The sequence below is a fragment of the Onychomys torridus genome, chromosome 9 (genome assembly GCF_903995425.1).
Source record: "Onychomys torridus chromosome 9, mOncTor1.1, whole genome shotgun sequence".
NCBI classification, from domain to species: Eukaryota; Metazoa; Chordata; class Mammalia; order Rodentia; family Cricetidae; genus Onychomys; species Onychomys torridus.
Genome location: NC_050451.1, coordinates 60,808,418 through 60,833,655, shown reverse-complemented (window position 1 = coordinate 60,833,655; position 25,238 = coordinate 60,808,418). Strand labels below are relative to the sequence as shown.

The window sequence follows — 25,238 nt, the reverse complement described above, 5'->3', positions numbered from 1 at the left end:
AGATGTGAGACATTTTCAAGGTCAGGCAGCAGCTCTGTCTGTCACAGGGCCAATCCTAGACCTAGACAGGGCTCCAGTGCTTGCCTAGACTGCTCTCTTTCTAGTTAGGATGGTCGCTTCCTGATAGCAGGTGCTCTCTCCCACCTTTAGGACGCAATACCTGGGCCTAGCCACTCAGAAGGCCATTCAGGGCTCCTGAGATGAGGTCAGGGTCGCGAGGGAACGCCCTGCACAACATAGGGACTGGGAGACAGTGTCCAGGCTGGAGCTGGGGGCTGGCCACGTGCAGAGGTGGAGGCGGAGGCAGAGGATACACACATCTCGCTGCATTCCCCGGGGACCCGACGTTGTGGTGATGGCAATGAATGCATATCCGTCCAGTCCAGGCGCATTTGCTGCTGCGGAGCGTGTGTTCTCTTAGGCAGCCCACAGCCATACTATGAAATGTCAGCGACAGTCCCAGGGCGCAAGGAAACCGCCATGGGGGCGCGCTGCAACGATGGGATGATAATGAGCCTCGCTGCTGCTTGGCGTTCCAATCTCTGCCAGTGTCCTAGGTGCCTCAGCTTGTTCGCCCTGGGTGTGAGCGGCAACTTGGTAACTGTGCTGCTGATGGGGCGCTACATGCAGACCACCACCAACCTGTACCTGGGCGGCATGGCGGTGTCCTATCTGCTCATCCTGCTGGCGCTCCATTTCAACCTGTACCATCTGTGGTGCTCGAGGCCCTGGGTGTTCGGGACACTTCTCTGAGGCCTGTCTCTCTACTTGGGCGAGGACTGCACCTATGCCACGCTGCTGCACGCGACAGGCACTCAGTGTTGCTATCTGCAATCTGCTGCCCGCTGCGAGCGTGGGTCTTTGTCACCCAGAGCCGCGTCGGAGCGCTCATCACTGCGCTCTGGGTAGTGACATTGCTCTCAGCAGGGCCCTTCTTCTTTATGGTGGGCGTCCTGCAAGATGTCCTCCCCGGCCTCTCTGCAGGTCAACCCCTCGATCCGGGTCCCGCCGCCCCTCAGGTCCTCATGGACACCAGTGCTGTCCCCATCATCTTTCAGAACCGAGGCTGCGGAGGCGGCAGCGCTGTTCAGCGGTGAGTGAGGTCAGAGACCTGCCCAGCTAAGGGTCATGTTGTGGGTCACCACTGCCAACTTCTTCCTGCCCTTCCTGTGCCTCAGCATCCTCTACGGGCTCATCGGACACGATCTGTGGAAAAGCCGGGTCCTCCGGGGAGGCCTGACCAAGACGAAGGAAAAGGGTCCTTGTCCTGAGTAAGTGATACCGCCCCCTCTCCAAACTCCATGTTGGACTCAGCAGCTGGGCTCATCACCTGTAGATTTGTTTCCAAGTACAAGTAGGGGGTCACGTTGAGTCCCCGGGAAGGCAGGGGGACCCGGAGACAGGGAAAGTTTTTCAAAGTCACTGCCATTCAGGCTGGGTAACTGGGAGCTCGCTCAATCTCTGTTAGGTTCCCTTGAGAAGAAGATGAGGTTGATTGCTGAAGATTCTACTCTAGGTTAAGTTAGTCTAGGGGCTAAAGTGAACCAAGTCAAATAACTAAAACTCTGCAGACCGGTTGTGAATCATTTCCAGCAAAAACCAGAACGTATTTCTGAAGCAGAAGCAGAAGCCAAAACCACTTGTTTGGAGCGGGGCCCCTTCTGGAGTGGAATTGTGCCTACACATTTGTGATCCTGGTGTACAGTTAGAAAGCAAACATCATTGCAATTCACGACCTGATCTTTTTTTCCCCGGGGAGGGGAGTGGCTCGCATGAGGATCTGTTTAAGTAAAGATTCTAACTCAGCCAGGTGGTGGTGGTGCACGCCTTTAATCCCAGCACTTGGGAGGCAGAGCCAGGTGGATCTCTGTGAGTTCAAGGTCAGCCTCGGCTACAGAGCGAGATCCAGGAAAGGAGCAAAGCTACACAGAGAAACCCTGTCTCGACAAACAAACAAAAAGATTCTAACTCATTTTGTTGTTACAGGTGCAGGGGGACGGGTGGGGCTTTATTTTCTTTGAATGCGTTTGCCAAGTCCGGTGCCCGTGTCTTGTTGTGCAGTGGCGGTGGTTCAGAGTTTGCTGGTTGCCTTTCCATGTTAGCAGAATCATTTACATGAACACTGAAGATCCCCAGATGATGTGCTTCTCTCGATATGTTGCTCTTGTCACACTGCAGCTTTTCTCTCTGAGCGCATTCAACAATCCCATCCTTCCTCTCCAATCTCATTTCCAAGAGGAACAGCAGCTATCTGGAAACTGCTTCTGGCAAGACAGCTCAGGCTGGGGAGCCGGGGTAGGGGATGTCTGTAGAAGTGGAGACACCCACCGGGAAGAATCCGGAAGATACTCCTGGCTCCCCAAAGACGATGCTCTCACCATCACACAAAAGCAGTTCTGGGACTTGACAGACACAGGTCTATAAGAAAAATGAAGATCTGAAGATGACGGAGGAGAGGTGGTGTTAAGAATTGCAATGAGTGTCTGAAATTTTTCAACTTGGTGAAGAAATGCCCAGCACGTTTTGTTGTGTGTTTAAAACAAGGTATGAAGAGCAATGATCAGTCATTTTAGTTTGTGTCCCTTGTCTATGCTCACTTTTCCATTCTGGGACTCCACCTCACTCAGTGTGTTGGGGGGCGGGGAGATCTAGTAGTTCTTCATTTGTTCTCTCTTCTCTAGGAACTTGGTCGCTCATTCTGTAGTTAAGTGTCTGTCACAGAGAGATGCTGTTTAAAAGCCATCACCTCTGAGATTGCGGGGGGGGGGGGGCTTATTTTTATTATTTGGGATATAAATATAGTATATGATAGAAGATAAGAAAATGAGTCTGGGTTTTTAGTAAATTAATTTAATTCCCATATAAGGGTGCAAACATTTTAGAAGCAACTACGATTTCCAGCTAGGTGCCGTGTTCAGGGGTCTCATCTTTCTCTAGCTTAGAAGTAAATCAGATAGTTTAGTTGCAACATTTTAGAACCTACTCTTCACAGTGTACGGCAACTCACCCAACTTCCCAAACCCAAGCTGTCTCACTGGTGATGGAGCTGGGTCTTGGACTTATCACACAGGAGCTCTGTGGCTCGATTTGAGTCTGGTTCTGAGTTTCTTACCCTCTGAGGTCAAGGGCTTACTACAAAGTAAAAGTCAGTGGATGAAAAGCAATGCATTGAAAATTATTTTTGAATATATGTTTTCATTTCATTGTTAGGGAGAGCGCACATATGCCTCAGCCTGTATGTGGAGGCAGAGGACAACTTGAGCTGTTCTTCCATCGTGTGGGATCCAGGGCTCAAACTTGGGGTACTGTGTGCTGGGATCCCAACTTGGATCCTTTGAAGGAACAGTATGCACATTTATTCACTAGGCCATTTCTGCAGCTCTATAAGCCATATTTTAAAGTAGTTTTCATAGTTGTGGTTAAAAATTCCAAAGCTGGCCCCAGCACCCACATGGAGCAGTTAACAGCCTGTAATTCTGGCACTAGGGGATCTAATGCCCATCCCATTTGTAGCCTCCTTGGCACCTGCATACAAGGCACACACACACACACACACATACACACACGCATGAAAATACATCTTTAAACGTGTATGCTTCACAGCATTAACATATTTGTAGAGGTCCTCTGTCCTCAGGATCTCATTCTTACCTCCATCTGTGTGAATGACACCCTGCACAGGGATTCAGAACTGGAGAGCTAGCTCAGGCCACACTGATTCAGTGGCTCTGCTCCCAGGTCACAGTTTGGACAGCCTCAGTGGGTGTCTAAATGACTTCATGTCATAGACCACCATGGCTCCTTTTGCACAGTCACAACTGTAAAGGACAACTAAGCCGATGGGGTCTTGAGATGGTAGGTTCCATTACCTTTTCATCATATTAACAGAGGTAAGATTCCCTCCCTCCCCTGGCCCCAAGCTCAGCACATGCTGGTATGAAGCAATTTATCGACTGTGTCTGCTTCCAGCTAGTGAGGAAGCAGAGAGTCATCTCTTAGGAAAGTATCTCCTTGCGACTGACTTCTCCAGAAATTCAGGGCTTATAGACACAAGGGCTCTGTCGTGAAATATGGCAATACAGCAGCACATTCAATGCAGACTCCTCCTCAAAGCACTGGCTCAGGCTTGTTTTTTCCGGCAGTGGTGGCGACAGTGGCCTCAGCTCCTCCATGATGGCTGCAGGAATTTTCATCAATTCTTTGATATGTTCCTGCAATGTGTTTGCTCATGCTCATCTCTCCCCCAGCTCTTCCCAGATCCATCCTTTCCCTGTTCACCCAACTTTGTGTCCTCTCTCTCTTTTTTAAACCCATCAAGTCCAATTTGTGTTGTCCATATATTCTTGGCTGTGTGGCCATCCACTAGAGTGTGATCCACTTACCAGGGTCAATGTTCTTAAAGAAACAGGACTGTTCATCAACACAAAGCTCTTTAACTAGGGGTGGGACTTTGTGCCCATTTCCTCTCCCCATGATGGGATTCTATCTGGCTTGAGCTTACACAGGTCTTGTGCATGCTGCCACAGTCACTGTGGGTTCACACGTGCAGATGCCCTGCTATACCCAGAACACGGTTTCTTTGCAGTCATCAACTGCCTCTGGCTCTTACACTCTTTTCCATCCCCTCTTCAGCAAGGAGCCCTGAGCCTTGGGAGGAGGGGTATGAAATAGATGTCCTATTTCAGACTGAGAATTCCACAGTCTCTTATCTCTGTGTCTTGACCAGTTGTGACCCTGTTTTAATTGCCATGTATTGAAAATAGAAGCTTTGGCAATGAAAAAAAAATTATGTGTATGGGGATTTTGACTGCATGTATGTTAATGCACCCATACATGCCTAGTGCCATTGGAGGTCTGAAGAGGACATCATAATCCCTGGGACTGGAGTTACACATGGTTACAAGCCATGATGTGGGTGATGAGAATTGAACCTGGGTCCTCTAGAAGAGCATCCAGTGCCCTTAACTGCTGAGCTATCTCTTTAGCCCCAAGCATTTGCAATTATGAGTCTTTTGCTAATCCATAAATACTTTATAGTTCAGTTTAGGGTTTTGTTTTAAATCCACCAAGATATTTATTAGAATATCAATGAATGCTGGTAAGGTTACTACTCCAAGTCATTTGTTTTCATGGAATTGTAAGTTAGAGGAACAAGAAAAAAAGGCAATTCAACACTAGAAAGTTGTGTTATTTATAGCCTTTTTGGTAGAAGAAAAATCATGTTACCTACGAACACTCATGATTTTTATGAAATTGTAGACAGTTAGGGTAGGAAGAACTTCACTTGCATATTCGTAAGCATCCCATAAGCAGCGGCTTGTAGATATAGCTTGTACCACTCAATTTAGACATCTAAGAGTGGATGACATCATTGACAGCAGTGTGAGCCAAGTGAAGACAGACATTTGTGATGCGCTGTGTTCACTACCGTCATCACGTTAACTAAAGACTGTGTGGAATTAGGAAAGCTTTGTTTGAGCTCAAAGAACAATTTAAATTCGAGTATAAATAATGGGAATTATTCAGGAATGAAACCCCAGGAATCTGTGCTGGGATACATGTCTCTCCTTGCAGCCTGATGGCACTTAGGCTGGAGAGAACCCTGATGACTGTGGAAGAATAATGCTCAGGTGTCATGATGACAAGATCAAACTGAGAAGCAGTGTTTGGAATATGAAATCAAGGCTTGTTTTCAACAAGGCGCTATGGGCTGTATGTTCAAGCCTCACAAAATGTGTTGTGTACATAACTTTTCACTTTCAGCATCTTTGAGCTTCTGTATCTTTTCTCCTTCCCTTTCTCCCTCCTTCTTTTAACCCTGTCTCAAAAAGAAAGTATCATGTAGTCTGTAGTCACAATGGGGATAGTGGCTGAATGACATGGTTGACAGAAGTATAGACTTGGAAGAGAGTCTCTAGCAACCTTACTTAACAACCATCCTTTTGGTTTGTTTGTTTCAAGACAGGGTTGCTCTGTGTAGCTCTGGCTGTCCCAGAAATGACTCTGTAGACCAGGCTGGCCTTGAATTCAGAGATTTGCCTGTCTTCGTCTCCAGAGTGCTGGGATTAAAGGCATACAACACCACTGCCAGGCTTCACTTCACAACAGCTATCTTTACGGGTTTGTTTGTTTGTTTGTTTTTTACAAATTTTTTATTTTTTTTGTAATTATGTCTCCTTTACTTCTTTCAATTAGGCGAACTATCTGCCACTGAGCTAAATTTGCAACCCATTAATTTCTTTTATTTTTTTTAGGGGGTGGGTGTTGTTAAATCTACCTCTATATAGAGTGATTCAATTTGTTTTGTTGAGACCTGGACCAGGACAATGTTTATTCAAGTCTTGCAATGTAGGGCATCGAACTCTGGGCCTTGTGCATACTAGGCAAGTGCTCTACCACTCTAACACACACACACACACACACACACACACACACACACACACACACACACACACCTCAAAGATTTATTTTGGTTGAGCATTTTGGGATTAGTTTGGCCAATGTTCTCTTTAGCAGTTCTCTGCTCAGGAATATAATAGGGTTCCATGGTATACCTGAGAAAGTCCTCATAAAGAAAACCAGAATTGGAAAAATGCTCCTTCTATTGGAGGATATTGGAACTTGTCAACATGTCCTGTAATCTCATGTTGTGTCTCTCAGATATAGAGCCTGAGAGCAGCAGGCCAGAAGGATATATGAAGGATGATGTAAAGAACAAATAAACTGGCCCACCTAGGTGTTGCTCTATCTTGGAGATATTTTCTGTGAGCTATTAGGTTTCTAGTGTTTTCTAATAAATAGCCACCAAGCTATCAGCTGATAATAAAATGTATTGACTGTGTTAATACCTGAGGGTCCAGAGTCTGGAATGGCTTGGCTGGGTCCTCTGATCAAGATGCCCAGAAGGCTGCATGGCAGGGTCAGCCTGGGCTGTTCTTGTTTGAAAGCTCAGTATGTTTATTTGTGTACCCCAATAAAGGTGGAAATAGATACATAGCTAGATGATAGATAGATAGATAAATAAATAAATAAATAAATAAATAAATAAATAAATAAATAAGGAAAAAGCCAGCCACTATATTAAACATAGAAATCAGGCAATGGTAGCACACACCTTTAATCCTAGCATTCAGTATGCAGAGATCCATCCGGATCTCTGTGAGTTCAATGCCACACTGGGGAACAGAGCCAGACATGGTGAGACATGCCTTTAATCTCAGCACTAACCATAGAATCTGGAGGTCTGTACAGACAGATAGGAAATGATGTAGCTGGGCAGAAAGAAGTGAGATGCAGAACAGAAAGGCATATAGGCATGGGTATACAGGAAGTGGGTCTCTTTGGCAGAGGATTTCCAAATGGTAAGAATGTGGCTGGCTTCTTCTTTCTTTTCTGATCTCTCAGACTTTACCCCATTAGCTGGCTCTGGGCTTTTTATTTATAAGACTGTTTAGCAATTTATCTTGCATTTGATCCAGAAGGTTTTTTCTCCTTCAGGATGCTTGGCTGAACCAGCTGGGCTTTTCTTTGTTTCTGGCTTTTTGTGGGCCACTGTACTAGACTTTCTTTTACTTTTTTGGGGATGGTGGGGAGGGCTCCACCCAGCTCCCAAATAAAGACATGGAGACTTATTTTTAGTTACAAATGCCCGATTTTAGTTTAGCTTATTTCTGGCTAGCTCTTTTAGCTTAAATTATCCTGGTTCTCTTCTATATTTTGTCTCTGGGCTTTTCACCTTTCTTTATTCTATATGTCTTTTCTTCCTACTCTGTGGCTGACAGTGTGGCTGGCCCCTGGTGTCTCTGTCATTCTCTCCTCCTCCTTCTCTCATTCCTCTCGTTCTTCTTTCTTGAGTCTAGATTTCTCCTGTTTATTCTCTCTGCCTGGCAGCACCGCCTATCCCTCTCCTGCCTAGCTATTGGCCATTCAGTTTTTTTATTGACCAATCAGATGCCTTAGGCAGGCAAGGTGAAACAGATGCAACACACCTTTACATAATTAGATACACATCCTTACATTGTTAAACAGATGCAGCAGAAACAAAAGTAACACATCTTTGCCCATTTAAAATAATATTCCACAACATTCCCCCCCCCCTTTTTAATATATTTTTGGTTGTGAGCTTCGCCTTTAATGGGTAAGCCATCTCTCCAGCCCTTTTTTATACAAATTAATAAAAAGGTTTTAATTTTAACATAGTAAGACTATACATAACAAGAACAATTATCAAATAAGAAGTACATTTACAACATCCAGTTTATTTACCTTTGGCAAACTTGGAGAAATCACTCTATTATTAATCCTATCTTGGTGAGTCCAAAGTTTTGTACCTAATTTACCTTCTATCATGACCAAGGAAAACTGTATCTAGTCTTCAACTACACCAAACACCATCAGAAGAACATATTACCTGAGTAAACAGGAAGTGCAGTGCAAGCCACTTCTAAAACTATAGAAATGACAAGACATGTGGCTGCCTGGAAAGTCACCCAAGGTTCCTCTATAATGTTGGGGCATCTGTCTTCAGCCTTCAGGTCTAGAACATCTGGCAGACTTTTCTATGAAGCAAGAATTTTAAAGGAATATATATATACTTTCTCTGCTTTTCTTTCTTTTTTTGAGACAGGGTTTCTCTGTGTAGCTTTGGAGCCTGTCCTGGAACTCACTTTGTAGACCAGGCTGACCTCGAACTCACAGAGATCCACCTGCCTCTACCTCCTGAGTGCTGGGGTTAAAGGCATGTGCTACTACCGCCCGGCCTTTCACTGCTTTTCTATATCTGGCTGTCATCTACCTGGCTTCTTGCCCTGGGTGTGTCTCTCATTCTTTCCTCCTCTCATTCTTCCTTTTGGAGCCCAGATTTCTCTGCCTATTTCTTTATGCCTGGCAGCCCCACCTATCCTTTTCCTGCCTAGCTATTGGCCATTCGGCTTTTTATTAGACCAATCAAGTGCCTTAGGTAGGCAAAGTGAAACAGATGCAACACACCTTTACATAGTTAAACACACATCCTTATATCATTAAACAAATACAGCATAAACAAAAGCAATATACCTTAACACAGTTAAAATAACATTCTGCATCATAAACAAATGTAAAACAGGTGGCTGCTCAGGATACCCTTTCTGCAGAGGCAGGTAAAACTTGTTCCTTCTTGGATTGTTTACGGTACAGGGCCTCACTCCATTGTTCTAAGATTATTCTAAATAACTACGTAATTGAGTCACATGACTGCACCTGTCCCATATTCTGCTGATCAAGGCCAAATATCAGGGGCCAAAATAAAATTTTATAAAATTTATTTCACTTCGGAAATACTGCATAGTATATGCAAGGTGGCATTACTTCTTTTCATATTTTTCTGCAAGGATGGCAATAATTGCACACTAGGGATCTCCAAACACTAAAAGTGGTTATACTGATGTTCAAAACCAGTGTGATTACTTTGTATAGCAATACTTTCAGTACACATAGCTTTGTTCTCCCATGACATAGCATAGCTTCCTTTCTTATCTTCCTGACATCTAAAGTGAACGAGGTTGAAATATTCACCAAAATCTCTGGCTGGCATTGCTCAGCTGCATTCTGTGTGGGTGGAGGACCTTACTGTTATCCACAGCCACTTTCTTGTAATATAACATGGTGTGGTTTACTTCTCACTCATTCTCTTGTTCTGCTCATTCCTCATAACAAAATACCATTGCCTTATAGTTAGGATACAGTTTGGTTGCACAACCCAAGATTTGATGTCCTGAACTTATTTGATTTATTATGATACTGGGTAGGGCCTTTGGGAAGTGATTACAGTTATATGAGTGAATCCTGATAACTTATTAGGAAGATGGAGAGACATCATCACACATTCTCTCTCTCTCTCTCTCTCTCTCTGAATCATGTAGTATGCTGTCCTACCCTAGTCTGCCAGCAAGAAGACCACTGCTAGATTCACCTGCTGAATCTTGCAACCCCAGATTTATCCTTATAATTAAGCTAGTCTATGGTGTTACATGATTAGTAGGAAACAGAGTGATATATCCAATTTATATGGCTTAGATCAATATTAATCAGCTTTTTTTTGGGGGACACAGGGTCTCATGTAGGCTAGCCTAGAACTCTCTGTGTAGCCATGGCTGATCTTGACCCCACTGCCTCTACCTCTTAAGTTCTGATGTTCTAGACATTGCCACCATGCCAGGCTTTAATTGTCTTAATAGTGGTGGGACTTGATCCTATGGCTTTACATACATCAGACCATGATCTAACACTTAGCTGTATCCCAGTTTGAAGTGGGAAGTCCAAGATGAAGACACCGGTAAAGTCTGGTTCTGCTAACGCCTTTCTGGGTTCAGGCAGACAGTATTTAGCTGTGTCTTCATACAGCCTTTCCATTGTACTAATGAGGTAGAAAGCCCCACTAGCCTCTTTTATAAGGCAAGCACTCCTGCTGGTCTAGGGCCTTGAACCATGATTTCATGTGGTCTTAATTTCTACTTTATCCCCTGTGTTGGGTGCCATCTCATTAACATTTAGGACGTCAACCTGCACATTTAGGAAAAGCACACACATTCTGTCAATAATGCCCATGATTTGAAACACCATCTTTACTGTGTTCTAAACGATTACTTGCAGTAGCTGTTATTATCTACCCAAAATGTCTGTCTCCCTGGCAGTGTTTTAGTAACAGGCCACCTCTGTGGACGCAGTGATGGAGCATGACCCAGATAAGATGGTCATAGGCTGCTTATGAAGCCTGCATAGTAAGTCATTTGGGGTGGGAGGGGAAAGTAACTGTGCAGTGATGGTTGGAATCTCTGTAGTCACTGATCTCCTGGGGCAGGAAGAGTCTGCAGTTGCAAATACTCATCACTGGTCTATCTGTGAGCAGGCTGTCCTGGGGTCTAAATATCCAGCACTCTGCACATGCCTGAGGCCACACTATGTGCTTTTTCCTGTGTTTGATACTGGATGGTGTATTCTTTGTTTTTTTTTTTTTTTCTTTATTGTCAACCCTGTGTGTTGATGTGAGTTATTTCTTTGTATAATTAAGTTGAATCTTTCTACTACTTTTCCAAATTTCATCTTGCTCAGCATTGTTACCTGGTGTGGTGGTGAACACCTTCATTGCAGGGCTCTGGAGACAGCAACAGACACATTGATCTCTGGCAGCCTGCCTCATGAGCAAGTTCCTGGCCAGCCAGGGATACCTTGTCTCAAAAAATTCACTGTGAATCTAAATGGTATTTTAATTCAATTATTATTTTTCTTCTCTGGCACATTTGAATTGTCCATTATTTTCTTTTAGAAATTTTGGTTCCTTCTTTAAAAATAAATAAATGACACAGGGTTTCATTGTGTCAGTCAGATTCCTGGGCCCCAGTGACTCTCCTGCCTGGGCTTTCCAAGCAGCTAGGAATAGCTACACACACAGCCTTGCTCAGGTTATCTTTCAGTTGCTCCTACAGAGTCTGCTGATGTCTTCACTCCCCTCCAAGTTCCAGATCACGGCTCAGCTAAGCCTCCTGCCCTCCGCTGATGACTTCAGCTTGTCTCCAGCAATTTCATCTGTGGCTTCCACTCCTGTTTCTTTGCGTCTTGGACCTGCATCACAGGTCTTGGTCTGTGGAGTCAATTCCCTGTGGAACGGCTTCCTTATTGTTATTCAGAAGGTGTACCAAGGCCAGTGGCTTTCTCAGGAAGTGTATACACATCTTCTCTTCCCTTTGTATGGCTTCCTTACCACTGGGCCTGTGGCACAAACAACCAACACAGGACTGACTCTCTCTCTCCTCAGGCTTAACCCTATCTAATACCAACTCCCATTACATTTATTTTCTTTTAATTTTGAGGCAGGGTTTCACACAGCCCCTCCTGGCCTTGATGTTGCTATATAGGCAAGGATGACCTCTACTTTCTGATCCTTCTGCCTCCACTGCCCAGGTGCTGGGAACTACGGGAGAAGACCACCACATTCAGTTTATGTGGTTCTGAAAATGGAAGCCAGGGCTCCCTGTGTGTCAGGCAAGCGCTCTACCACCTAAGCTCCGTGCCAGCCCTCCCACTACTTTATGTCCTCATTTTATTCTAATGTCTATGTGTGACTCCAAGACGATGAAGAAATAGTTGCTGGTCTCACACTGCTTCCTCTTCAGAGGGGAATTGCCTTCTTGTACACTGAAATTGTCTTCACTGGCAAAACTCGATAGACTCATGTTTTAGTTAGGGTTCCTATTGTTGTGATAAAACACCATCACCAAAAGCAAGTTGCAGAGGAAGGAGTTGATTTGGCTTACTTTTCCACATTGCTGTTCACCACTGAAGGAAGTCAGGACAGGAACTCAAACAGGGCAGGAACCAGGAGGCAGGAGCTGATGCAGAGGCCATGTGGGGGTGGGGGTGGGTGAGGTGGGTGGGGGGATGGGGGTGGGTGGGAGGTGCTGCTTACTGGCTTGCTTCCCCTGGCTTGTTCAGCCTCCTTTCCTATAGTACCCAGGACCACCTGCCCAGGGATGGCACCACCCACCATGAGCTGGGCCCTCCCCCATCAATCACTAAATAAGAAAATGCCTTACAGCTGGATCTGATGAAGGCATTTCCTCAACCAAGGCATTTCCTCAACCAAGGCTCTTTCCTCTGAGGACTCCAGTTTGTGTCAAGTTGATACAAAACCAGCCAGCACAACTCATGTGACTTGTTTCCCACACTGTCAAATCTGACACGCCCCTCATAGTAGAATCCTTTCTTCCAGTCGCACGTTGATCTATCCGCACTCTCCAGTGTCACAGCCCTCTTTCTCAGAATTTCTAATTGAGGCAGCAGTCAGGGACCTTTAACTTCACCTTACCAGATGGTGGCAGTAGAGCTCCATGCAAGTTTCGAAGTGACCCAGGTTCAGGGAGCAGACTGGATTGAGTTTCAATCCGGAGAAGCCACTCATAACCAGAATATGCTCAAAAGGAACATCTTTTTAGAAAGAGGATGCTTGGTCCCGTAGGCTTAAAAAATGTGATGCTATCAGGGACTCCTCCAAGAAAATTGATTTTCGAAAGGGTCTTAGGATCTCTTCAACTGAAGACAAAATAGGAAACCTGCTGGCTCTGGATTGGCGCGAGCCTCAGTTAGGGTAGTCCATGGCTCTAGGACCAGGTGAAGGGCAAAAACCCAGCCACTGCCTTCCGATAATTACTTCTTTATTAAGCTCATTACTTTCCTTGTTTCTGACAATTTCCACCGCCTTGCTCCACTCGAAGAGAATTCAGAAGACGTAGAAGAACTCAGAAGCTGGAACTGGGGTCATAGCCTTTCCAGGGACTAGCTGCAATTTAAGAAGGATGGGCATGCCACCTGTGCGGCCTCGGAGCAGCTGTTCCAAAGGGAGACCTTTATTCCTACGGCCCTTGCCCATGTTGGTCTGCTTTCTTTGGTTACTTCTGCCTTCTAAAGTGGAACCACAGTAGTGTTCTCCATTTAAGTTCACAATGCAACCTTCTGAAGAGAGAGCTTGCTGCTGTGAAGAACATGAGTTCTGCACTGTTCCCATCTCAGCTGTGACTTCAGTGTCGCGACTTAAGTCTTGGGCATATTTCATGTTTCTTTGAAATGTTGCTAATGTTATATGTTTTAGAGGCTAACTGAAAATATTAGAACATAAGAAATATACAGATAGGTTATGGTAAGAAAGTCAGCATTATGGAATTTTCTGATCAGTAATAACTTATACGTATTTGTTAGCTATTCTGTTGCCCATGGCAAAGTACACACACACACACACACACACACACACACACACACACACACACACACACACAATCTCATTATTTCTTTTCCCATAATTGAAATACAAATAAAATAGAAATGAGGAGAGAGAATCTAAGAGGTTATTTTGTTTAACTCACTGATGACTGGGTTCAGAGCAAGGTCACAGCAGTGCTAGTCTTCATAACAGGAAAGGCATTTGCCGTTCCTTCTTGTGGATTGGATAAGGGGTATTACTGCAAAGAAAACTCCTCAGCCTCCACCCCACAGGTTGCTGCCCGATATTTCACCTTTGTAGCATCCAATGCTTAAAGCTTAGAATGGAATCCTTGGTGAAGACAGGGAGGATCCCAGAAGAATCTTTGGGTGTAAGAGACGTGGGAAAGACCCTTGAAGACCGCCCATGGGAAATGCATGTCCAAACAGTCTAGTCTGCACTGTAATTTCTGGTAAGGGGTTGAGAGGGGTCACTCACAGGTCTCAGATATTTTCTCCTCTTCTTTCCCCATTCTTCCCCTCCTCTTCCTTCTGTATCTACTGTTTTAGACAGAAAGACAAAAAAAATATATATATACAAATTGGTAATAAAATGACCAAATTGTCTTAAATGCAACAGAGACACTTTGATTGTCACTTTAATCCCATTTTGAAGAAGGGGCTGCACTTTGCCTGTAAATTCTATGCCTTTATCTGCCAAAGATTGGCAGCGGCATTGAAACTGGGGGCAAGGGCAGCAGCAGACTCTTCAGATGTCTGTATCTACCCTGTTTTCCGACCTGGGCGAGAAAATACTTCCAGACTTCGCTTTGAAGTTCATTATAATGATAGAACTCAAGTTGAAAGGAACATAGAGTTTATCTTTCACACGGTCAATACCTTGCCCAAAGTTAACCAATCCATGCAAATCTATTCATTTGAAAGGCTCCCGCATATATTCACATATTCAGATCATTATGAAAACTTGCAAATTTACAACATTTTCTATGTGTTTTCAGTGGAAGTTTTAATAAAGACACAGGGAAGTTTCAGAGTTCACACACACATACACACACACACACACACACTCAAAATCTGAAAAACTGACATGGCTTTTCTGTTATTAATCCATTCCCTGTTTCCAATAAATTAATCTTGATATTGCTTAAGGTTTTATGTTTGCAAGGTAAGTGGTCATCAGTCAAACGGCTTGGCAGTTAAAACACTAGCTATGCAGGCCCAGAGACCTGAGTTTGATCCCCAGAAGAACCCAGATACCATGGAAGGAGAGGAATGGACCAACTCCACAACGTTGTACTATGATCTTCATACATGCAACATGCCATGTACAACCACACAGCAGTCATTTGTATGTGGGTGTGCACACACATTCGTGAACACACACACACACACACACACACACACACACACACATTAAAACAATAAATTCAAAAATTCAAAGCAGGGTCAGTGTATTCTTCCTTCCTGCTCTCCCCCACAGCTCTTCAGTGTATTAATACTTCCACCACCTGAAGCAAGGCTGGAGTTTGAGTTGATCTGCTTAATGGATTTGAAATAACAGGTTGGTCTAAAAGTTCTATCATCCCAAACTTTAATGAAAACAACTCTGCAATATGTTTATAATATTTAAATTTAGTAAGTATATGGTAGGAATCTTTAGTAATTGTGAATTATGATTACCAACAGAATATAAACCATTTTGCTGACATTACATTAATGAGTAATTTGCAGAATTTTGAAATGATTGGATGAAGTTAAGCATTCAAAGCATTTTCCTACAATAGGCATTATGCAAAACAATATGAAAGTTTTTTCTTAAGACAGATGGTCTAATAATCTTACCTTTGAGTATTCGTCTGAAAGGAATGAAATCAGTATATAAAAAGGGATTCCTAAACTACCATGTTGCTTGTCCTCCTCAACTAGTTTGCAATCTTCTAACTAGTGGGATGGGACTCTGTCCAGGACCTTGGAGAAAACACCAGCTGAAATCAGGGGAGAAAACAATGGGAGGCTTAGCCACTTATTTCAAGGACTAAGAAGACAATCTGCATAGTTTCTCTGTGGGGTTAGGGTGGGAGGATAAGGCAAAGATGCTGTCACACATGTTCTGGTCCTCAGCCTCTACCTAACACCTCACTGGCATTGTTCTGAAAGGATCACGGTTTCCAGGTACTCACTGCCCCTGTCAGCACTGATAGGTAAGCCTTTTGCAAAATTTTGCAAAAACTGAACTAGAAATGTTAATCATTTTCAGAGATATCTTTTCTTTCATCATACAACCCTTCAGGGCCCAAGTTGCAACTGTGGGATTTTAGGCATCAATCAACACGACTCTAAGCAATATCCAGTAAATAGCTTTCCTGTATATCTAAAGAATAGTGTAAAGTGTGTTGAGTGATACGGCTGTTTGGCTGTTTGGTTTCATAGACTGTGTTCCTAGGGGAATTGGCCAACTCTTCTGGTGATTATGGGGGCTTCAGAAGTAGTTCACTGATGGTCAGCCCTTCCTTTGGGGATTTCCATGATGCTTGACTAGGTACATATTACTTAACTGTACTGTGACTCACTGCTTACACAAAAACAAGTAATACCAACATCTGGGATCTGATGAGAATACAAGGTGTAAGACTTTTAGAAGAAGATTCCTAAGCACCCAATAAATGTGACCAATGATCTTGACTCAACAGACGGGGTTGTCCTATGAAATAATTGCTCCCATGTTCTTGTGAGTCAGCTTTCTGCTGAAATTATGTACTGATATTCAGTGTTACCCTAAAGATTAATAGCTTGAGGAAAATAGACAGCTTGAAGATAGATGCTAATTTATAGTAGTGTGTGTGTGTGTGTGTGTGTGTGTGTGTGTGTGTGTGTGTGAGAGAGAGAGAGAGAGAGAGAGAGAGAGAGAGAGAGAGAGAGAGAACAGAAGAGCTGATCTGTAGTAAGTAGAGAGAGGCAGATCCTATTGCAGCAGCAATGCCTGGGAATGATTTCTTTTCTAACCCTTTCCCTGAAGACATAGGAAATTAAGAATTCACACCCTACATTAGACTCACACCCTACAAAGACCATGCTGGTTACAAAATCAGAATTGTAACTGTCCTCCTCAATTCAGTACAGAATATAAGGAATATTTGGCTAATACATAGTTGGCTTTTATGTAATTGTTTATAACGTTTCAAAATAAATTCGACAAGAACAAATGCATTTTGAGTATACAACATTCCTCTAATAATTGGGGAAACCCTTCTCTCCAGGGAGAGGTTTAAGATAATATACTTTAAGCAAATTCTTTTGTTTCCTTTCCCTCCCGGGCCCATCACACCTATTTGCACAGCTCCAAGAAGGACAAACACAAAGCAGGGGAAATGAGGGTTGCTGGGTAGCTGCAACCTCAAAAGCTGTCTTCAGCACAAGCACTGCTATCAGAAGAAACTATTATCCGCTATGTTTACTCTACAACCAATTAGAGCCGCTGTAAATATTGAAATTGCTTTGTAAATGTCCTGGAAGACTGGGCTGACTTGCTAACCTATGTGACAATGCAATTAGAATCATTACCCTTCCCTCGCCCACCCCCAGGCAATTTACAACAAAACAAACCAAATAATACTGAATTATCAGTATTATTAAAATGCGCTCAAAGAGTCAACTATGCCAAAAAGAGGCGTTTAAGAGAAATGAGCTGTCATGCCTAGGATTACATTATCATTAACATATTATCATACTTCTTTTGTATCTCTTATTTGTCTTTTCCTCCAAGAATTCTGATATTGCCAAACAAAAAGAAACACATATTTTACTCATCTCACTCTGAAATGTTGTTGTAGATGGTGCTAAGTGGTAAACTAAGGAAGCCAGCTTCCTGGAAACCCACTTTGTCCACATCCATGCCCTGGTCAAGCGAGGTCCTCACCATTCTTTTTTGTTTATAAACCCATCTCTCTTTATGAAATAGTCAAAGTCCTTAAAACATGTGGAGATAAAAACAATTTTATAAATGCTCTTCTGTTTTGTGTTCTGGGACAATATGATCATGTGGAATTGTATGGGAGCTGTACATTGTAAATAGGGAGCCAACCTTCATTTTCCTTGGAAAACCTGGGGTTTTAATCTATCCCAAGCACTATGGAGCCCAGGTACTTCAGGTAAGGATGACAAAGGATGACATGGTACTTGTGTGCTTTGGGAAAAGGTGTCAAACTGTATCCTCCTTGGATCTTGATGGCCTTGCTCTTTGAGGGCAGAAACCTCAGTTTGATGAGGTTCTATCCTCTTCCAGAAAAGGCCATTCCAATCTCAGTCCCCACCTTAACAAGCCAGGTTGCTGCTTCTCTGCTTCTCTCCTAATGAATGCTGACATTTTGTCTTGCCTGTATTTAAGGTACCAGGGAGAAGAGAAGCAGTTTATAAACGTGAGATCTGTCATTTTATATCTCAAAGTCTTCTGAAATGTTTAGATTATAAACATTTTTTAAAAAGAATTACTGGTGTGTGTGTGTGTGTGTGTGTGTGTGTGTGTGTGTGTGTGTGTGTGTGTGAATTACTCTCTTGAGATTGTTGGGTAAGAATCAATCAGCAAAGTAAGACATACAGACAAAGATGTGGTATACGCTATAGATTTTTTTTGGGGGGGGGGGGGTGTTGAGACAGGGTTTCTCCGTGAAACAGTCCTGGCTGTCTTGGGACTCACTCTGTAGACCAGGTGGCATTGAATTTACAGAGATCCATCTGCCTCTGCCTCCCGAGTGCTGGGATTAAAGGTGTGTGCTACCACCATCCAGCTGCTCTATAGATTTTTATACATGCAGTACACACATATATACTTCAGATGATATATCTGCACTGAAATCCTACAAGGATGAGGAATGGGTAGTGGCTAAGTTTAGACTTGGATTCTTACCCCCCTAGAATAATTGTCCAGTAGAAAGTGATGAAAATGATCTTCCACAGGGGAATGTCTGGGTTTTATTCATTTCTTAGATGCCATTATTATGATTAATACATTTATATTACACTTTATTTTATATATAGAAAAATTTAAAATTTCTGCTTTATGGGCTAGGGGTACAGCTCAGTGGTAGAGAGGCCTTTGATCCAATTCTCCAGCCCAGCAATAAAGGAAGGAAGATTCTAGTTCATAAAATAGTATTTCTTGAAGCATGTTTTCACACATATCAGCTGGATTTGCCTGAACTAAAACTATTTATTTTATAGTCAGACAAATCTGGTGCCTGGCTTTCTGCTCTTTGAGCATAAACATGCATTTTCTGTCACATTCTATTTCAAATTTTTCCTGCAGTCCAGGTATTCATCTGCCCTGGTGCCATGAATGATTTCTTTTTCCTTACTTGACTTCTGTCTCATACTCTGGTGACAAACTTGGACCGTGGTTGGAAACCAGCTCCACTGGAAAGGGAGACTGAGGAAGGAAAGCCTGGGAAGGCTTTGCAGGGCCTGCTCAGTGAATGCTCTTTGTTGGGTTGGGGATCCTTCTTCCAGAGGTGGTTCTCAGCCTCACCTTGCTTCTTCACTGCACAGATCCTGTACTGGAAATGTTGCTAGAATGTAGAAATGTGACCCAGCTGTGAATTCCTGTCTAGTCTGGCTTATGGGTATGTGTGCATACCTATCTATTTATTCTTCTGTCCTAAATACAACCTTTCTTAAAATCAAATGAGAACCAAACTTTGCAACTAAAAATTAAACCACATGGTTAACGCCTTGTTTGTTAGGGTTACTATCGCTGTGATGGAATACCGTGACTGATGCAACATGTGAGGAAAGGGTTTCTTTGGCTTATACTTCCGTATCACTGTTGAGCGCGGAAAGAAGTCATGACAGGAACGCAAACAGGAACCTGGAGGCAGGAGCTGATGCAGAGGTTATGGAGGGGTGCTGCTTACTGGCCTTCTTCTAATGGCTTGCTCAGCCTGCTTTCTTATAGAACCTAGAACTACTAGCCCAGAGATGACCCTACCGACAATGGACTGTGCTCTTCCATATCAATCACTAATTAAGAAATGCAGGGGTTGGGGATTTAGCTCAGTGGTAGAGCACTTACCTAGCAAGCACAAGGCCCTGGGTTTGATCCTCAGCTCAAAAAAAAAGATAGAAAGAAAGAAAGAAAGGAAGGAAGGAAGGAAGGAAGGAAGGAAGGAAGGAAAGAAGAAAGGAAGAAATACATAACCAGCTTGCTTACCCACAGCCAGATTGTTGGAGGCGTTTTCTCAATTGAGGTTCCCTCCTCTCCTGTAACTATAGCTTCTGTCAAGTTGACATAAAACTACCCAGCACAGCTGTCACTTAGCAAATGTATACTATGACAGGTGTAAGGAGCCATTGTCCCCTTAGTCTTGCTGTTCTTTGCATAGTATCATTAAAAATGTCTACAGTATAAAATGTGTATAAAATAATCATTTTAATCATCTCAAGAACACAGCTCCTGTAGCCTTCTGTACATCCACACTGCTGTGTCCCTGCCACTGCATCAGTTTCTAGAATTCTTGTTCCAAAACTGAAATTCTGTAACACTTATAACACTCCCTTCTCAACTCCCTCAGACACTGGCAACAAAAATTTATTTTCTCTTTCTATGAATTTAGCTTTTTTTTTTTTAAGACAAGGTCTCTGGTAGCCCAGGCTAGCCTTGAACTCCTAATCTTCCTGCCTCCATTTCCCAAATGTTGGGATTACAGGCATGTACCCCCATGGGTGAGGGCTGGGCTGGTTCAAGGCTCACTGAAGCCCTAATGTATGGAGAAAGAATATGGCTTCTTCTCTAAAATCAGAAATATGCTTTGGCGGAACAGGGGATGGCCTGGGGGAGTTGTGGCTTCTGATCCTGGGAACTCTTCCCACTCCGACTCTTCCCACTGTGTGAGGGTGATAGTTAAGTCCAAGGCTACTGTGTGCTCCATCTGTAGTGTTCTTGAGATGCCCTGTGTTCCATCAGTGTGACATTGCTTGACTAGCCTCCTGTGGACTTTGTCCCATTGTATGACAAATTCCACTGACTCTGTCCCATTGATCCCCTGGAAATAGTATATGAGACGCTGTCCTTCTTAATAAGCTTGCTTGGCAAAAATGTGTGCAAGACCTTCGGACCCCCACCCTACCCCACCCCCACTTTAATCCTCTCTATCAGCAGAGGATAAAACTTTTATCTTTCTCATCTCCTGGCCATATTCCACTTAGGACCCTGTCATTGAAGAATGACCTGCTGGTTCAGGTCACCCCATACCCTGCTTTCTTTCTTTCTTTCTTTTCTTCCCTTACTCATAGTCTTGCGGTAGATCCCCAAATTGCCTCCAAATCTCAGTAATCATTCTGCCTCTGCCCCTCAAATGCTGTTTTTACAGATAGGCATCACCATATCTGCCGTTAATTTGACAATTTCAAGTACTGCTAATAATTTGAATCATGTGGTATTTGTTACTGTCTCATCTGCCTTATTTCACTCAGCATCTCCTCTTTGGACATTTTTGTTCCTTTTTAAAGCCAAATAATATTCTGTTGTACCTATGGATTGCATTTTTGTCCATCTATTTGCATTCAGGGACTCCTTGCTTCCACCTTTTGGTCATTAAAAAAATGCAGTAAGAATTGGTGCACAAACATTCGTTGGCATTACATGTTTTAAATCTACTGATAACAAAAAGTTGTTAACCATCATGCTATGTTATGCTATATTTCCATTTTACCAATAGAATACAATAATGGAGTTTGTCCCATTAGTTCAGAGATTCTGTGAAGAAATAGAAACTATTCTTGAGTTTTATTTAGGAGAATAAAAACTACAGAAAGACACTAAAGCCCTTAAAACCTCCTAGAGTAACATTTCTCAACTTAAGAACTATGTCAGACATGGTGGCACAGGCCTGTAATCACAACATCCAGGGGATGTGGACAGGAGGATCCGGACATCAAAGCCATATATGAGACTGCCTTATAGAAAAAGACAAAAACTTTAAGTCTACACAACCAGGACACAGTTCATACGTGCAGCTCCGACCTCCAGAGGAGAGATGCTTTGTGTGTCTTTACAACTTTCTCTTTGGAATGAGTTAAATTCAGACCTGAACAGAAGTGGATTCTTTTGGGGGGTGTGAACAGATTGTTAACCCAAGTAGACCCGAACTATAATAAGACAAGGGAAGCTTCTCCATGGGAACAGCAAAATGACTGAAGACCAAAACTTCAGACAATCATTGTTTATTAAATGCCCTCTGCCTTCTGGTCCCCTACTAGTGGTTCCTCGGGGAAACAATTCCAGTCGCTTCAGGTCAGGTCAGGTCAGGTATCAAATGCATTAGAACAAGTTATTTGAAAACAAACATGAATCCTAATGCCGAGTTGTGAATAACAGAAGGGGCTGCTATTTGTTAGCCTGATGCTTATGGTGGTCCTCTCCGGGACTCTCCTGCTGGCTCCCTGTCCTGGCCCACCAAGCGGAGCCTGGACTCTGGCCAGGTTATCCCAGAGCAGGGCTCTATGCAACCCAGGTTGCTGCACAGGGACGCAGCCTACAACAGACAGAGCTCAGCGGACAGCGCACTCTTGCCCAGTGTGACCCAGTTCCCGTTTTTTCAGGGTCCATTGATTCTTGTTCCATGCCGCTCACGGATAGGAGTGGCTGCAAGAGCAGGAGCTAGCTGGTACCAGCAGTGCAGGAGAGGGATGCAGGCGTAGGACTCAGGCACCAGGACCTAGCATGCAGGAGCGTGCTCTACTCTAAGAATGGGTGAGAGGCGTGGCACAAGGGCTGGGGAAAGCAGTGCTGCTGTCACCCATTGACATGCAGAGCAGCGGTTCTCAACCTATGGTGACCCCCTGTGGGGGGAGGGGTAGAACGACCCTTTCACAAGGGGTCACCTAAGACCTTCGGAAAATACAGATACTTACATTATGATTCATAACAGTAGCAAAGTTACAGTTATGAAGTAGCAACGAAAATAATTTTATGGTTGTGGACACAACAACAAGAGGGAATGTATTAAAGGGTCGCAGCATTAGCTAGGTTGAGAACCATAGCTGTGGAGCAAGGCTTGGACCTAGATGCAGGGATAGATTAGGGCCCTGGCATAGAGCACAGGCAATGGTGGAGGGGAAACCTTGTTTCAAAGCAGCCGGAATCCAGAGTACCGCCCCCAAATAACCTCCACAGAGCCAGGAAAGGCAGACAGGGCGCCTCAGGAGCAGGGTACTATGAGGTACAGTCACCCTGCAGCTGCCAGACCCTGGGATGCTTTCCCAACCGGATTCGGAAAGTCCTTCCCACCTCGCTACACCCCCCTACACAGTTGAAGAGTGGACTTTCAGGAAACTTTGGGAATAATTGGCCTAAATTTTTTGGCTCCTGAAGGTCAGTCATAACGCCTCTTCAACTTAGTGGATGGCCAACGTTGGGTCCAGGTGGATTTTCCGGAGATGTCCTGCGTTTGCTCTTGGAAAGCGGGGCCATAGGGATCTAAAATCGGTTTAGCAGCCGCCCCAGCCGCAAGCAGCATCAAGGATCCTGGAGCATTCACAGTCTTCGCTGTCTTAAGTCCTTTTGGGATTGGTTAGCCGTGAGATGGGCTTACCTACTTTCTTTTGATAATCCCTTTTAAAGTATTTGTTTTCTTTGTAAAGTAATACTTTAAATGTTAGCGCTATGACCTAACACCTTTATCTGTACGCATGTGATGGTGCGCATGTGTAAAGAATGTACCTGTTCAGAAGAGCAGAAAATCACACCCGTATTCTACAGTGAGCCTTTAACAGACTTGAGGTAACAATCAATTGCAGCGCTGTTTGCTTCCTGTCTGCTTGCAGATGAACAGAATTCAGCCTCATGGGCAAAATTCTGGGTTCATCATTATTTGTGAAATGGACTTTAGCACACTAGCTTTCATTTTATCAAGAAGCCTCCGACAGATGTCATTTAACAGGAGTTGTTTACAAACAACTGGGAAGTCAATTCTGCCCTGCTGTCCCTAAACCTTCAAAAGGACTTGGATTCGCTCACTACCAGTCGGTGGGTCTGTGCAATATGTTGTAAAGCAAACACGATAAAAATTAAAGTGGAATGGGGCTGGGGGACTTCTTTTCTAAATATCACTGTGTTCCAAGTAAACAACAGCTAGCTTGGCATAAATTCCCCTGGCTCGGCAGTTTGGTTCCAGCTTGAGATGGCCACCAAATGAAGGAAGTTGGTGTACCTGTCCCAGTAATGTGACATTCATTCACAAAATGCCCCTGTGGGAAACAGCTGCTGGCTAGCCATCACGTCTCTGGGAGTGCTTGTCAGGCCTTCTTTAGGTCACAAGCAGTCAGCACAGCCTAAACAAAACAAAACAAAACAAAAACAAAAAACACCAAGACTTTTCCTACTGCTGACAGGCCCCCCAGCTGGGAAGATAAAGCTCTTGAGAAGGAAGAGGAGGCAAACTCAAGACAAAGAGGACTTACAGCAGTCTCCCCAGCAGCTTGTCCCTAAATCACTGAAGGAACTGACTGGAGAGAAAGTTTGTTAAAACTTTCTCCCAGTCTCTGCCATCCCATCCCTACCATCAGCCTCCCAAGGCTTTGGATTGCTGAACCTTGTTGGGAGACTGTCAGCTCTCAAAGAAACCCTGGACAAATCGCACTCATACTGTGGCCCCTCCTAACACTACCCACCCAGCACTCCTGCCTTTCCAGCCCAGGGCTGGACTTTTGCTTCTCTTCCCTATATAACCTTAGCCATTTTGGCTACCCGCTCTCTTGGACTCTTGGCTCCTGGCTGGCTCTGCTCCTGGATGTCTCTTGGTCCACTTGTCCTCTCTTTCCTTTTCTACTCCCCCCAGCCCCCTCCTCAGTCTGCTGGCCATGTTCAGTCTGGACCCTTCCAGATGCCTCTGGCATATCTACAATATCTACGTATCTACAATAAACCTTCTCCTCAACCATACCTTGGAGCGGTCATGCCCTCATTTTTCATTTTGAGACCGTATAAACTAGAGCACCAGCCCACCCAGGGGAGGTGCTGTTAAAGAAAAAATTATTTCCTTTGTTCCCATGCAAGCTTACTTTCACCCAGAGCCAGGGACCTTCCCACAAAGGCTCACCCCGGTGAATAAAGATCCTGTTCTTTCTCCTGTGAATTCTGCCTCAGCATATCAGCTCACTGTCTAAACTGTGGCCCGCATTGACCAGCTGCTGTATTTCCTCTGTTTAGCAATGGTATGCCTTAAAAATGGGAGGTCACAAAATTTCAATTTTGACCAATTTCTTGAACGACATTTACATTTTAAGTTATTCTGTTCATTTCTCCCAATTAAAATGATTTACATGGCTGAGTTTGAAGAATAAAATCTCATGTTTCTCATGGCTGTTGTAGATTGCCTGGTGCCTGTGGAGACTTTGAACTGTTGCCTTTTAGATGATGTCATAACTTGGACAGTTTTAGGATCTTCAGCATTTCAAAGTCCTTCAATATGTTCATGAATACATAGCATTTATAAATG

At 43.8% G+C, this 25,238-nt stretch overlaps 1 protein-coding gene across 1 annotated transcript; it reads left to right on the top strand.

Moving 5' to 3' along the window:
- Positions 1–480: 480 nt before the first annotated feature.
- Mlnr (motilin receptor) lies at positions 481–6,722 on the top strand. Its single transcript, XM_036198527.1, is given in 7 exon segments — positions 481–820; positions 823–1,006; positions 1,008–1,271; positions 1,594–1,699; positions 2,062–2,212; positions 2,215–2,295; positions 6,661–6,722. Coding segments are annotated over 7 exon segments (1,188 nt in total).
- The last annotated feature ends 18,516 nt before the right edge of the window (positions 6,723–25,238 follow it).